Genomic DNA, 16,245 nt, shown 5'->3' with positions numbered 1-16,245 from the left:
TTTGTTAGTCATTATGATCAGTAATGCTAGAAATATTCTAGTGTGCATTGCAAGAACTTCTTTAGAGTATATACCCAGAAGTGGCTTGTATAGTATGTGCATTTTCAATTATATTACCTAACACTAAATTGTTTTCCAAAGTGGTCGTAACAGTTTAAACGCTATAATTTAGTTCACACTGTTCCATATCCTCATCACTACTTGTTATTGTCAGACTTACATTTTTGTCACACTAGCAGGTGTATGGAAGTATTTCTTCGTGGTTTAAATTTTAATTTCCTTGAACTTTAATTAGTAAGAGCACCATTTCATATTAAGATTGAACCATAGTTTTCATTTTGTTACTTTGTCAGACATTAAATGAATTGGGAAACTTTCTCCTATGCTTTATAATAATATTAACTTTATGGAGGTGTGATACCTAAGACAAGTTTTCTTCTGTCTCTGCTGTCTAACGTTTAAACTAGAATGGCTTTGTGGTTTGTTATGTGATGTTATTACCCTGTAACTAATGTATTACGGTAAAGACAAAAATTCAAGTGGCACCAAAAGACATAAAATAAAAAGCAAACCACTACCACCTCTAGGCCCACTCCCAAGAGTGGCCACTTAAAACTTTTCCTGTATTTAGTTCTTCTGGTTTTTCTCATCTTAAATAATCCTAAACAATTTTTAATTGTATCAAGTTTAAACAGTAATAACAACAAACTATCAAAAATAGGAAATTTACTCTCCTAAACCACCTTCTAATGCCCCTCCAGCCCAGTCTTTGCAGCGTTTCTTTTTTTTTTAAATTTTATTTATTTATTTATTTATGGCTGTGTTGGGTCTTCGTTTCTGTGCGAGGGCTTTCTCTAGTTGCGGCGAGCGGGGGCCACTCTTCATCGCGGTGCGCGGGCCTCTCACTATCGCGGCCTCTCTTGTTGCGGAGCACAGGCTCCAGACGCGCAGGCTCAGTAGTTGTGGCTCACGGGCCTAGTTGTTCCGCAGCATGTGGGATCTTCCCAGACCAGGGCTCGAACCCGTGTCCCCTGCATTGGCAGGCAGATTCTCAACCACTGCACCACCAGGGAAACCCCGGCGTTTCTTATTTATTTTCTTAGTGCTGGTTCTTCTATTTCTTGACTTTAAATAATGGCTCCATATTTCTCTGTACCTTTTTTGCCCTTCCACACCCTCCAAGCTTCTATCAGCTATATTTTTTTTACACTGTTGAGGTTAATTACACACTTATTGTTGGAACTGTACTTGCCTTCCATGTTTTGTCTATTGATTCAGCCCAACATTTGTAAACCCACTAATGGTTTTTAAATTATACGCTATATTTTTTAATTTGATTCACTGAAGAATCAAATAATATGACTGATCATGCAATTAAGGTGATGACATTAAATCTGACATTAAGAGAAGACCACGTAATCAGTACCAATGTCAGATAGATCCTCTCTTTTCATATTCAAACAGCTGCCCAAAATCATGGATAGTAAGAGAATAGAGAGAATTCTACCACGGCACTTCTCTTCCTGTTTTTCATACCTGCCATCTCCTTGCTTTGAGCTCCCCAGAATCTTACTGAAATGAAGGCCTCTCTACTAAGCCTTTGTGTGTGCCTATGCTCCTGCTTCCTTCATTCTGTGTCACATATATCTAAATCCAATTATCCCCTTCTTCTGGAAATTCAAAGTCTTTCTCACTCATGTTCTCCTTGCTATTATGGGTTTACTTCCTTTTATAGATCATCACTAAAACATCAATGGGATTTGGAGTGGTTAACAAAAGAACTCAGTTTATCATCTTGTTGTAAAAGATGTTTATCTTAGCTAATTGTGGTTTAACATTTGCTAAAAGTCCATAACTGCACCATGACAAGAAAGGCTATTGGTAGAAAAGGAAAAATTACTTTCCCTAACAAGTATAAACAGGTAAGAATTTGAGGCTTGGCACAAGCAGACATGGGGGTCTAGTCAAGGGTTATCTGGAAAAGCAAAGCATAGATTAAGACTATTTGATAAGATAGGTTCAGAAAGCTCTTTCAGGATCAAAAGTCATACATTTAAATACTAGAAAGAAGGGATTTTAAAAGACTAATTTTCTTTGTTTTTCTTTTCACAGTTTTTTCTCTTTTTTCTTTTTTCTAAAATTTTTTTATTGAAGTATAGTTGATTTACAATGTTGTGTTAGTTTCTGTTGTACAGCAAAGTGATTCAGTTATATATAAATATATGCTATATATACACACATATTTTTTCAAATTCTTTTCCTTTATGGTTTATTTATAAGATATTGAATATCATTCCCTGTGCTATGTAGTAGGACCTTGTTGTTTATCTATTTTATATACAGTAGTTTATATCTGCTAATCTCAAACTACTAATTTATCCCTCCCCCACCTTCTTTCCCCTTTGGTAACCATAAATTTGTTTTCTATATCTGTAAGTCTGTTTCTGTTTTGTAAATAAGTTCATTTGTATCATATTTTAGATTCCACGTATAAGTGATATCATATGGTATTTGTCTTTCTCTTTCTGACTTACTTCACTTAGTATGATAATCTCTAGGTCCATCCATGTAGCTGCAAATGGCATTATTTCATTCTATTTTATGGCTGAGTTTTTTTCTCTATATATATTGCATTGTTCTGTAGTTAAGCTTCAGCTCTATGGCAGCATTCCCCACTTCCCCCTCCTATACACATCTCACTTCTCCTTGAGGGTGGCGCATCTGGAGTCTGGAAGGGGAAGAATGTAGGAAGAAAGAGTCCCCACCAGCTAGTACCAACACTTTGGACTCCTATATCCCACAATGAACAGTTCGAACTATTATCACAAGCATAAGAGTAGATGTTTTGCATTTCTTTTGAAGGTTCCCATCCAGTATGCTGTAATAGTGCTTATTAGGCCCATGCAGTCCCAACATCTTGTTACCAAACACGCAGTGAAATTCATGTGGCATCACCAGTGTCAAAAGATCTGTGAACCAGGAAGGAGTATAAACGTCTTACAGTGGAAATGAGGAAAAAAGGATGACCTTCTAAAATCCCTCAACTGGAAAGGAAGGCAGAATGGCACTAGAGCTCTTCATTCTTAGATGAGGAATAGATGGTATTAGAACAATAAGGGCCTAAACTGTAGCTCTAGGGAATGGGGCCAGTAGACTAAGTATAATAAAATGTACAAGTTTGAACTGGATGAGTTAATTCATCCAAATTTTATTTATTTCAGAAAAGAAAAAAAACCCTCCCTTTGAAAACTACCTACCAGAGAGTCACACACCTTAGATCCTTTAAATGTTCTTGAAATTAATCATAATATGATGATAATTTTTGAAAATCACCTAATTTCATTAAGTTAATGGATGATACTTTCCAAGTCTGCATTGGGCCAAATCAGATATTTCTGTGCCTGTGCAAGCACACAGCCAGCTCCAGAGTGGGTAGTCCTTTTTTAACTTAATGCTACCAAACAAAGCAGAGCAAATTATTACCAATGAGAAATAAGGGTTTGTGTATTAAACACATCACCTCTAATTTTAAAAAAAAAACACAAGTCTTATAATTCAAAAGAAAATCTCCTTAACTACTTGAGAGTGAGATAATTTGTAGTAGCTTTATCCTTGAATACCTGCTGAATAATTTGGAGAAATAAAACTAAAGAATGATTGGATTATTACCTTTAAAATATAAAAACAATATTTAAAATCTTCAGTTATCTCACATACATTCCTCACAACATCATAAGTAGGTAAGTCAGAATAGCACAGTGGCTAAGAGCTTGGCATTGAAGTCAGAGACACATGGTTTAAAATCTAAGCTCCATATTTAATAGATTTGTGATCTTGGATTGTTTAATTTCTCAAAGTCCAGTGTTCCTTATGCAAAACGAGGTGATTAATTGTACTTACCTCGTACGATTGGTTTGAGAATTGAGTATATGGGTGCAGTAATATAACTACCTAATACTTTACAACTGCTACATCATCATTTACTTCTTCTTCATCATCATCATAATCATTATCACCAGTTCAGAGATAAGAAATTAATCCTGAGAGGGTAACTGACTTTTCTGAGTACACATAAATAAGTACTATAAGCCATGACCAAAAGCCTGTTCTTCTCTTTCCCTTGAGGAGGTTTTCTTTTTAAATATATGAAGAGTTTTTCTCATGGAGTAGATTCTGACTAATAACCTTTTAGTGCAAGGATAGTTAAATTTAACTAAGAGAAATTGCATTTAGGTATTAGGTGGCATTTTAATATGCTTGGATGCACTTTGAAAGCATCGTTTTTTCTTGTTACATTTTAAGAAAAGACATCGATAGAACCTTCCCTGTACAATTATTTATGCACTTGAAGACAAGAAGCTGGACCAAAACTTTTTTTAAAGCTAATTTTGGTTTTTTAATTCAGTGAGCATTTTCCTGTGATTAGATGTTTCACAGAAGCCTGGGTTTATTTTCCAGATTGGATAGGTAATGATTTTAATTGATCTTAATTATCTCAGATTTCAAGAGCTAAGCATTTCTATATGTGGCTTGGAAATATTTCCAATAAGCAATTATTTTAGGATCCCAAGAATCCTAAATTTCTAGAGCTGTATTCATTTTCTATTGCTGTATAACAAATCACCACAAACTTAGTGTTTAAAAAAAAAAACACTCATTTATTTTCTTATAGTCTGTAGGTCAGGGCTGGCAAGATGTGGCTGGATTCTCTGGCCAGGCTTTAGTCAAGTTGTCAGCTGGCTTCTCATCTGGAGCACAGGGTCCTTTCCAAGCTCCTTTCTGTTGTTGGCAGATTTCAGTTCCTTGTAGTTAGAGGACTGACATCCCCATTTTCATGCTGTCTGCCAGGGCTGTTTTCAGCTCCTAGAGGGTCTCTCATATTCTTGTCCCATGATCCCCTCCATCTCAGCAACAGAGAACCTCCCTCTCACACTGCAAATCTCTCCAACTGCCTCTACTGTTACCAGCCAGAGAAAACTCTCTGTTTTTAAAGAGCTCATGCCATTAGGTTAGGCCCACCCAGATAATCTCCCATTTGATTAACCCAAGGCCAACTGATTAGTAATCTTAATTAAGTCTGCAGATATCCCTTCTGACATATAAAGTAACATAATCACAGGAATGATACCTCACAGTATTCATAGGTTCTGCCCAGACTCAAGGGGAGGAGATTGTACAAGGTCAAGGATCATTGAAGGTCATCTTAGAATTTTGCCCACTTGCAGGGCCCAGGGTACTACCAGGGCAAATATAGGTTTCTGCAGCTCTCTGAATAGCCATCTCATAGTCTGTTCTCAAACCAACTTTCTTTCCAACTTCCCTATTTCAATAAGTATTATCCAAGTTTAGCATAAGTTCTATTAATTTTGCTTTCAAATATATTTTTTATTTATCCTCTGTATCATTATAACCATATCATTCATGCATTACTGCAATTATCTACATTCTACTCTTTGTCAATCTGTGCTTTAACTTCCCTCCAGGACTGAAGCCATCCTGCAAAACAATGATTTTGCTTGCGATATTTGCATAAACTCTAATAAAATTGTCAATTACTTGGCTAATTGCAACCAAATGGTTTTAAATTGATTACCCAAATAATTTCCTCAGTTGTCTCTTCCTCTTCGCTGGTAGAGATCCTGGGAGCAGAACACAAATTAGGCCCATATCTGAGTTTACAGAGAAAATATCTGAAACTATATTTACATCCAATTTTGCAATTTTCAAAGGAGTCGTGTTAAAGAAAGAAGTGCGCTCAACAGTGGTCCATCTTCAGTCTATATCCCATAAAACCTCTATGTAGTATTTGGGGGTTTTGACCACAGATTCATTCCTGAAATTATCTTTCTCTCTGGCTTCTATAATATTGTTTTATTTTGGATTTCTTCATACATCATGTCATATGTCTATGGTCTTGTCATCCTTCTGCCTTCTCTGGATATACCGTAAAAAGAGGTGATTTTCAAGACTCTGTCCTTGATTTTCTTTGTTCTTTTTATTCCTTTTTCTTTTTTTATCTGAAAAATCTTATTAATCTTCATGTCTTTAACAATTACTTGTATTTGAATGAATCAAAATTCAGGGCCTGATCTTTCCTTGACCCAGATTCCTATCTCCAGTTGACTATTAGTCATTCCTGTATAGATGTCCTACCAGCTCCTTAAACTCAACAAGGTGTTCAAAACAGGATTCGTAATATTTCATTCCTGGTTTCTTTCATATTTCTCACTTCAGTTAGTGATGTCACAATCTTTTTAGTCACACAATCTAGAAACTTTGGAAACATCTGGCACTCTTCCCTAATACTTCACTACCACCCACTACCATTTCCATATTTTCTTTCAAATTTGTCTTTTGCCTGCAATATCCATTCCACTATTGCAATCTACTCATTTTTTAGGTCTAATTTCATTAAATGTCCTAGCTACTTTTCATACCTGAATAAAAATAAATCAGATATTCCTGAAAACTTCCATAGCATCATGGTTTTTGCTTAACTTCGGGTTTGATTGTTTTGTATATATTGCCATCCTTTAGCTGGTGACAAGTTCCTTAAGGGCAGAGATCATTCCTATGTCCCTTCAATTTATGTCTGTGCCTTATATGCTCAATAAATGTTTCTTGAATTCTCTTTGCCCTTGCATGCATTACAATATGACTTTCTATTTCAAAAAGCAACACTGTTTTTCAATCTTGTACATTACCTGAAATAGCATTTTCTACCAAGGAGCTATCTAAATTCTTGATAAAATTACACTTTTATGTAGCTTCAAAATTCTCCACCGGGTTGACCAGACAAGGTGGATGATCTGCTTTTAAATTGCCAACAATCTATTCTTAATTAAATCAAATTTATAAGTTGGTCCACTGATCACTAGTGCCAACATGCTCTTTCCCTATTTTTGAGTGAGGTAGTGGGTTTTTTTCTAGCTGGTCCTGAATTATTTATAAATAAATCAAAGATTCTTCACAGGTTCCCAAGAGAAAATAAATATATATCTGTGGTCATAAAGCTTTAGATGTTTTAAAAAATCTTTTCCATTAGAATTCAAGAATGAATCATGTCCCTTATGAAACCTAATATTAATTTTTTGATCTTCCATTGTGACATGACATTATTGCCTTTAAATATTTTTGCATAACTTTAGGGAATTTTTCTGTTCCTGGGGTCTATTTTGTAGTCTTCTTTCATAAAAGAAAGTATCTTATGTTCATAATCTCTACTTTCCTAGCCATTATATTATGTCCCCAATGTCTTTGAAAAGATTCTTTCTTCCAGGGATACTTGTGGAGAGTTCTGAAAGCATTCTTCCCAATGGACAGTCTCCTGATGATACATCTTCTTCAAGAGATATTTGAAATGATACTGAAAATATACTTTTGGTCTTGGTTTGACTTATGTAAACATCTTGGCTGGATTCAACAAAGTCACAAAATTTTACCTGAACCTTTATTTTTAACCCAGTATGTAAATTCATCCTATTTTTTTTTTAATTTTATTTATTTTTTTATTTATTTGTGGCTGTGTTAGGTCTTCGTTTCTGTGCGAGGGCTTTCTCTAGTTGCGGCAAGTGGGGGCCACTCTTCATCACAGTGCGCGGGCCATCCTATTTTTTAAATCAAATAAAGCATACTTTCGTCCTGCTCACCCACCTCAGAAGATCCTAGATTTTCTTATTTTTTAAAAAAGCAAATTTAACAGGAAAAAAATGCAGCATGGTATGTTTAACTTAAATTTTCTACTTTGCATTTTGAAAAGTCAAAAGTATGTTTGGAGTATCATAGCTATCATTTTATTTTCATTAAATAAACAATAATGGGTATAGTTCTTGCTGGCCTTATCTGTAGTTAATGAGCATTTATTTATAGCCTTATCTTTATTACCACTTTCATTACTGAACTTGTGGTAATATTTTATACCTGGGGTAACAATTAGTAGAGTATATCTCGTATGCTTCATTCTACTGAATTGGTGAATTATTTAGTAATTACAAGGTAATTCACTAGGAAGAAAAATTGGGCTGGTGAGTTTGCTAAGAGACACAGAGGATTAACATGCCCATTAAGTCCATGCAACCTAATTTTGCATTGCACAGTCCTCTTTCTTTGCTCTGTAAATACTGGAGGAAGTACCATGAGTTGCAGAAGTATCTGAACTTGGTGAAGGGTAAGGGATAAGTATTTCCTACATCAGGTTAAATAGATTGATTTATTCATACTGTTTTGTAAATATCAACAGTGTGCTGGTCATTGATAATCAGTAATGAATGACACAGCCCCAATCCTAAGGACTTTGCAGTCTACTAAGTACTTTTTCCTAGAACATGTGTTTTATTCCACACCTAAAACTATGAAACACAAAGAAACTAAAATGATTTCTCCTGACCAAGACTAACTCTGCTCTGTATCAATAAGCTACTTTTAAGAACCTCTGAGTAAACTAACATCACTCAAACATAGGTAGAAGAATTCAAGCCACTAAAAGAAATGTGGTCATTTCATTTCCACCTCTTATATCAAGATTGCCAAAGGCCAGGGCTCCGCATAAAGTTGCAATGGTTGGACACTGCAGAACTCCAAGGGACATTGTTTACATAGATTAGGATGCCAGGACACTGTCCACATAAATTACAATCTGCGTGGCCAAATGGCCCAACCCAGAGGTGCCTTTTTCAGCCACCTCTTTCATGCCCTTTCAGGAGCAAGAGTTACCAAGTTCCTTCTTCATTTCAATTTGCTCAGTGTTTTTTGAGCTCCTGCTGTGTTCAGAGCACTTTCCTTCATGGAATAATAGACAGATATAAAGATAAATAACACATAAATATATACTTTAATGGACAACATTAGAGTCTAATAATTTCCTTTATAGACTCCAGATCCCAATGCAGCCACAAATAAGACAAGTTAATAACTACATCTTCTTTCTCAGGGATCCTATCTTAACAAGTGTGTTCAGGTTGGCCAAGAACTGACTGTGACATTTACTTAATGAAAGCCACATGGAGAAGCTGTGCTCCCTCTCTAGGTCACTTAACAAGCATCACCTTTGTGTTCCCTTGGTGCTTCCTGATCCCAAGAGTGGGAAACTGGAGGGACACTAAAACCATTTCCTTACAGACTTCTAAGGAGCAATCTTGACTTTGTCAGCTAGGCTACAGTGCTGAGTAAACTCATGAATTTCAGGATGAACTGGCTTGAGGACTCAAGTGGTGATTGTTTTACTAACAGAGTTGCAATGGCAACATTGATCATTAAAACAAGCAAAACGGAAAGTGTCAGCATTCTCTCATGGCCATCTGTGACTTCTGTGTGCTGGTAGTTGGTATTCAGAATGGAACTGGTTGCTTGAACTGGCTCTCAGTTTTGCAATGAAAAGTGAAGGAAAGCATTCTTCTGTTTATGCCTGCTTGTTGTATTTTTCCCTCTAAACCACATGGTGAGAAATTATGACATTAAATCATTTAAAATTCTATTGCCATGCCACATTTCATTTCATGTATTTCGTACTTTGAAATATGAGACTATATCTAACTTAATTGTGAGATTAAATTGGCTATCTTGATCCGTGCATTCATTCTTTTTTGTAGCGATAACATTAAACCTTTCATTTTTAATAAGATTTGCAGATTTTTATATTGTTATGAGAAAACATGAAACACGATCTGACTTGTTTTGATTGAGTTCCAACATTTTAACACAAGTATTATAGAAAGAAATTAAAGTGATTTTTTCTTCCTTTAGCCATCACAGTAATTGTGCAGCAAGATCAGAAAGGAATATGACATTCATGACTGGAATCAAAGACTATAAACATTTTAGAACATGAATAATGGCTAATATATTAAAACACATAAAAGCATATTTATTATGTTGAATCACATGAAATTGCTATTTTTAGTAGGATAAAACATGGTCAAATTTTGGCAATTTTGTTTGGCTCAACATATATTCTTTTAGTTAGGAGATTCTGTACATTCCTGCAGCCTGGTTTAATCAAAATGAAATCGTGTGATAATTAACACTGAGTTAGCCCTCTGTGGATAATCGAGGCCTAATGCCAGTTCTTCTCTCTCTTGATTTAATCCCTGATTTCAGGCTATTTAACTATGCAATAAGTCTATCTTAAAGTGGTTATGATTTGAAGAAGAAAAGCAATATTAACTTATTTAGTTACTTAAAATAGAAGTTCAGTATTTTTTAAAATCCAGAAATTAGTGTGAAAGAGTGGTTTAGACTATGAATTAAACCAAATTCGGGGATTATCTTGATTCATTTATATATACTACTCTGTTTCCAGTCAACATACACAATAGATATTTGAGTAGGCTATAAAGTATGTTTCCAGATGAGATCCAGATGATATTAAAATTTTTAGCATATCTGAAGATTTATAGCAAAAGAGAGAAAGTGGTTTACTATAGGGCAAGTCCTTGCTCAGAGTCAGTTCTCATGGTAGTTCTGTCCCTGGCAGTCTGTGTGACATGAGTGAGTCCCCTAACCTCTCTGGAAACATTTCATTTTTTCACTTTACAGACAACTCATAGTGCACATATAAATTCACACTTCTTAGCAGCTCTGTGGTTCCCAGGAGCCCAGCCCAGAGATTGGGAAGCAGTGAATTAAAAAAGCTCTGTTAACGCTTCTTGGTCTCACATTCTAATTCCTATTAATCTAAGAGGAATTAGCAACAATTGAGGAAAAGCAAACAAACTGGAAATCTGAAAACAGGGAAGTGAGAGCTGAGCTGATAATTATGTATGAGTTCTTTCCCTTTGACTGGTGGCCAGAAACCAGAGACGGTAGAATTGATGAGCCAGGATGTCCTGCTGGTGCTGGCTGCATACTGAAAGGAAATAATCCAGATAATTGTTTAATTGGATGCTATTTAAAAAGAGAAGCTGAAACTCCCAAGAATCGTGATCCAGAGTAAACATCTTTTCAACCATACTGGTTAAATAAAAACCCAAGGGTGCTGCATTGAAGATTAGCATCCCTGAGGTTCCATTTTCACTGCCATGAAAATATCCCTTTTAACTGTTTCCTGTCAGTCCTTGTCAGAGTCTCTGTGAGTTTTACTTTTCAATATTAAGTACTCCTGGATGATAATTTTCCAACATTATACTTATAATAAAAATGGAAAATAAGTGAAATCTTAGCTACAGACCTAGTAACAAGAGTGTAAAATCAAGTGCTTCCTATGAGAGACAATACGTACAATGGTTGTGACACATATTGTCATGAGCCAGCCTAGGTTTGAATCATCTTATATCTTATATAATGTATAAAGTCTTTAACTCAGGTCCAGTTATTTGAACTTTCTGTGACTCAGTCTCTGCACTTGTAAATTGGAGGTAGTGACAGTAGGCTTGTAGTAAGGATTATACTATTTTGTGTAAAGCTCTTATACCAGACCCTGACACATTACAAGTGGCATATGACTGTAACAGTAATTTGTAATTGAGTCATGGCTCTTTTAAACTGGTGTTTTAACTGAATTATCATAGCATGGTAAAGTCTATCAATTTTACAAGATGTGGCTCAGAAAAACAAACCACAAGCAATACATTTGCTTCCATACCTATATCTAGATAAGGCATTGAATATAATTTTGGAAGTGGAATGACCAATTAATGTATTTTGGTCCCCCTTCTCCTTTTCTTTTTTCCATTCTCTTGACTTTATTTTTACAGCTCTTTCTCTGAGCTATATGCATTCATATTTAATGATTGCCATTTTTATTCTTTTTGTAGTATTAAATATTAAATATAGGGCAGAATACCTCCTTTAATTTCCCTTTAGAGTAATAAAATATTACCAGTAACTTTTTCTTAAGATCTGTAGCAATACTCTTTGTCAAAACAGAAGTACTTAATAAAGCCAGGAAAACACCTATGAAAAGGTTTTAGGAAGAGTATTATTATATATTGGATAAATGAAATGTATCAAATAAAGCAAACATCTAAGACATGAATTGGTGCAGATTTGACCTCAGGAAACTCTTATACAACAGGCTTTATGATAAATTCTAATTACCAAAGAGGTTTAATGATTAATTTTAATGACTTTATTCACAATGAGATTGTTAGCATGAATAAGAATAACTCCTTTGAACAGATTTGTGGTTGCCAAGGGGGAGGGGGTAAGGCAGGGATGAATTGGGAGTTTGAGATTAGCAGATGCAAACAGTTATATATAGAATGGATAACCAACAAGGTCTTACTGAATAGCCCAAGGAACTATATTCAATACCCTGTGATAAACCATAATGGAAAAGGATATGAAAAAGAATGTATATACATGTATAACTAAATCACTTTGCTGTACAGCAGAAATTAATGCAACATTGTAAATGAACTATTCTTCAATAAAATAGATTTAAAAAAAAGAATAACTCCTTTATAAATCTTGTAATAGATGAGGTTTGTGATTGCTCAGCAAACACTTATTCCAAAATCTCAGATTTTGTCACCTAAAAATATTCCTCTGCATTAGTATTTAATTTTACAGTATCAGTTTACATATCTAGACCAACAAAGTAACATTAGAGTATGAATTCCAATGTAATCATTTGTCTTCACAAAAAGAAGTTTCGGGGTAGCTCTTGGGGAAAATGCAGGGATGATATTAAAAATACTAACCTGTCGGGACTTCCCTGGCGTTCCGGTGGTTAAGACTTTGCCTTCCAACGTGGGGGGCATGGGTTCATTTTTCCCTGGTTGGGGAACTAAGATCCCACATGCCTTGGGGCCAAAAAACCAAAACATAAAAAAAATAACAGAAGCAATATTGTAACAAATTCAATAAAGACTTTAAAAATGGTCCACATCAAAAAAATACTAACCTGTCAACCACAGGCTTGAAACAATAGGATGGATGCTGGCCATAGAGTTGGAGTGAGGTGCTAGAGTACCCATGTTTCACCAAGACTTCACCCTGTAGTGCTAGATAACAGGAAGGTGTGGGGCCTTGTGAAGGAAGCTGGGGAGGAAAAGAAGGGGGAGCTTGAGAGAATTGGGATCCCAACCATTTACCAACCTGTACGGTCATACAGTACATCCTGAAGAATTATATATATTCATAGCATCCTTGTGAAACACACATATGAAAAGCCACGAGTGATGAGGAAATACCCTTATTACCAAAAGGAGATTCAAAGAATAGTCAATATTTATCTGTTCTTCATGGAAGTTGTTATATTCCTTGTTGACAAAAAAATTGTGGTAATTGCATTCAAATTTCCTTGAAGTTTATCAAACTCAAAAAGACAAAAACAAATGAATCAACTTAACCTGGAGAAAATTTTGTTTAAAATTCCAATATTCTTATGTTTGACTATATAATATTTGCAATTTCTTTCTATTGTATTTTAATAATTATTTTGGAATTCTCCCATGTTCATTCAATCCATTTGAATTTCTGGAAATGCTCAAAGATACTCTAAACAGTAGCAAAGATAATTTTTAATTTATGTTTTGGAGATCATGAGTCAAATTCTTTTGAGAGTCTGCAATTTTAATAAAATAAGTAAATTTTTAAAAAAATTTTATTTTCCAAAATTAAAAAAAAAAATGTATCTTTTCTATTCATGGGGGAAAAATCTAAAGAGGAGCTCATTATACTTATTTTATCAGAGTATAAATTGTTCCAAATAAAAAGTTGTTAAAAGGAAAGCCAAAATTTCAGTTTAGAAATTTGTATTCTGTTCAATTGTTAAGAGAATTCCAGGATGATTCATATTATTCCATTTTTCTTTTCTCTTATTTATTTATTCCTTTACATTAAAATTATTTTCAAAATATTTGTTGTTCTTTATTTTCCTTTTTATAATTTAAAACAATATCTATATACAAATATAGCTCTGAAAGCAGAGGCTTTACAACATTATGGACAATTCTCTGACAGATTCAATTTTCACTGCCCGGATTTCCAATTTACTTTGAATGTCAATATTAAAGACTAATTTAAATATTTTTTGATTTCTATAAAAAGGTTAATTGATAATTGTTACAATTTCAACAAACATCCTTTGAACTCCATCTGCATATAATTATGTAAGATTTTACGGGGGCTACAAAAATAAGTAAGAGAAAAATCTCAGGCCCCTAGTATCTTATAACGACGGATGGAGGATTAGACATGGTGTGACCTGGACAGGTCACTAGGCCACAGGATATCTATGATATGAGTACCATGAGGAGAAGAGGCTACGTGGTTGGCACATAGAGGTGGTTCCTCTACAGAGCTCATCAGGCTAGGGAATAATGAAGGGACCAGTCTATCTTCCCTCTCTTTTGTAGGATAACCATGGAATCCAAAGACTTCCTTACCCATCTGCCTTATGCTCCTATATATGTTTGTTCACCACCCTCACTAAAACAATGTACGTGTAATGAGAGTTACAACCAATGCTCTCTTTGGGACATATATTGCACTAACCAAGATTATTTGTAATATTTTATTGTTAACTATTTGTTCTATAACCATTACCTTATTGCCCTTTAGGGAAAATCTTGGAAGAGATGCTGTCATACTTTTTTCTAATTGCTTTTGAAAGAAAGCTTTTAATTTGCTTCTTTTTTCATCTTCCTTTGGTGACTACGCCTTAGGATAGGTACTTGGCAAGGGGTAGACTTTTAATACAGGAGATCACATGCACTCTGCACTGTTTATATTATTACGTCTAATGTTCTTTACTGAGTGTCTTGTTCCTTGCAGGACAGTTCTTTTCACTCTGACATCTGTGGTTGTACTTGTCATTACAACTGACTGGATCAGCTGGGACAAGCTGAATCGGGGATTTTTGCCCAGTGATGAAGTTTCCAGAGCCTTCCTGGCTTCTTTCATCTTGGTCTTTGACCTCCTTATTGTAATGCAGGTAAGTAGCTTTGTATTTTCCTCCTCTCACTGAAGCCACTCCATGCTTTGTTCTCAGTAAACAAACACTGTACAGTGAAAGACTCCGTAAAGCTAGAGAAATGCATAGTTTACAGTTGCTGTAAATGGAGTCTTCTCTGATCATATTTTCAGCAATTTTACTGAGAGGATAAACCAACTGGGCTTTTATGAGAAGGGCACCAAAAAGTCATTGTATGACCATTGAAAGGTGGCCCCTGGAAACCATACAGAATAGTTGTGGTATTTTTGCCAAAGCTTCAGGGAAAAAAACAAAACAAAACAAAAATAAGCCTGCCATTTAGTAAATGGAAAGCTGCAGAGATGAGGATGATATAAGCCAACAAAGCAGGGATAAGCAATTGCCAAAGCAACTTAGGGTTTTAGAGCAGTTGAAATGGAATAATATAAAAATGCTTTTTCTGGTTATGGAAATTATCACTTTCTTTCAGTATTCACCAGAGATCATTCCATTTTCATGTAAACAATATTTCTGCCCTGCTTAGCAACAGATTCTTTGTACAATGGCATCGTGCTCACCAGTACTCATGTAATCTTCTGCTGTGAATGCTTTGAGGTCTTAGGGGTGTTCCTCTGAATCGAGAGGAAAGAGACATTAACTATTACTTGGCACTTTATCTTGTTCATTAAATGCCCTTCCATTTGCTAGACATTTTCTTATTGCTTTCATAAGGCAATTTTGTGTTTTCCTCTCCAGAGGTATTGTAAGTGACCAGAACAAAGGCTCCATTGCTGAAGGGAAAGTAAACTTCATTGTGTTCTGAATTTATGTGAGATTTCACAGGATAGCAGATTGGTTTTCTCATTGCTACAGGCAAAGAGAGGCCTTTATAAGAGATTAAGTGTTTTAGTGTTAGTGTTTTGAAAGAGAATAACAATCTGGCGTGTATTTGTTTTGTTTTGGTTTTTGGTTTTTTTTGGTATACAACATAGCCGAGGTGTGAGGCTCAAGATGGTTCCTAGAGTATATTATTATTTTAATAGATGATGATTTAAAATACATTATTGTTTTTAAAAATTAAATGAAGTTGAATTCTTTGTCTCATCTAAAAATTGATGTATTTCTTTTTTTATTTCCCATGGGATAGTTTAGCATAGTGAAGAAAGACCTGGACTTTGAGTAAGGAAGCATTGGCAAGGTTCCATATCTATCTCTCACTTGCTATAGGACCTCCTCTGGATATTTATAAAATTGAATTTATAGAACTTATGCAATAATGTCGTGCATTACTTTCTAAAGGCTATTTTATCTTTTTTCATCTAGTACTCCTCCTAACTAATATACTATTATATGTAAAATATCTGCTTTGGCCAAGTGGCCTACTGGTACCT

At 35.0% G+C, this 16,245-nt stretch overlaps 2 protein-coding genes across 17 annotated transcripts in view; one reads left to right on the top strand and one right to left on the bottom strand.

The window, feature by feature from the left end:
• NELL2 (neural EGFL like 2) overlaps nt 1–16,245 on the bottom strand; it is a 601,925-nt gene that overhangs the window by 24,452 nt on the left and 561,228 nt on the right. The gene's annotated exons all lie outside the window — the stretch shown is intronic.
• Nucleotides 1–16,245, top strand: part of TMEM117 (transmembrane protein 117) — a 522,112-nt gene that overhangs the window by 410,844 nt on the left and 95,023 nt on the right. For all 16 annotated transcript variants that reach the window (XR_014252821.1, XM_082422581.1, XM_082422573.1 and 13 more), the window contains one exon: nt 14,716–14,875. Coding sequence is in view for 15 of the 16 variants with exons in the window: in XM_082422581.1 (XP_082278707.1) it covers nt 14,716–14,875 (160 nt within the window). In the remaining variant the exon portion in view is untranslated. The remainder of the gene's footprint in view (nt 1–14,715; nt 14,876–16,245) is intronic.

The sequence above is a fragment of the Balaenoptera physalus genome, assembly GCF_965194825.1.
Source record: "Balaenoptera physalus genome assembly, chromosome: 13".
Taxonomy (NCBI): domain Eukaryota; kingdom Metazoa; phylum Chordata; class Mammalia; order Artiodactyla; family Balaenopteridae; genus Balaenoptera; species Balaenoptera physalus.
This window is presented reverse-complemented; position numbering and strand designations above follow the sequence as displayed.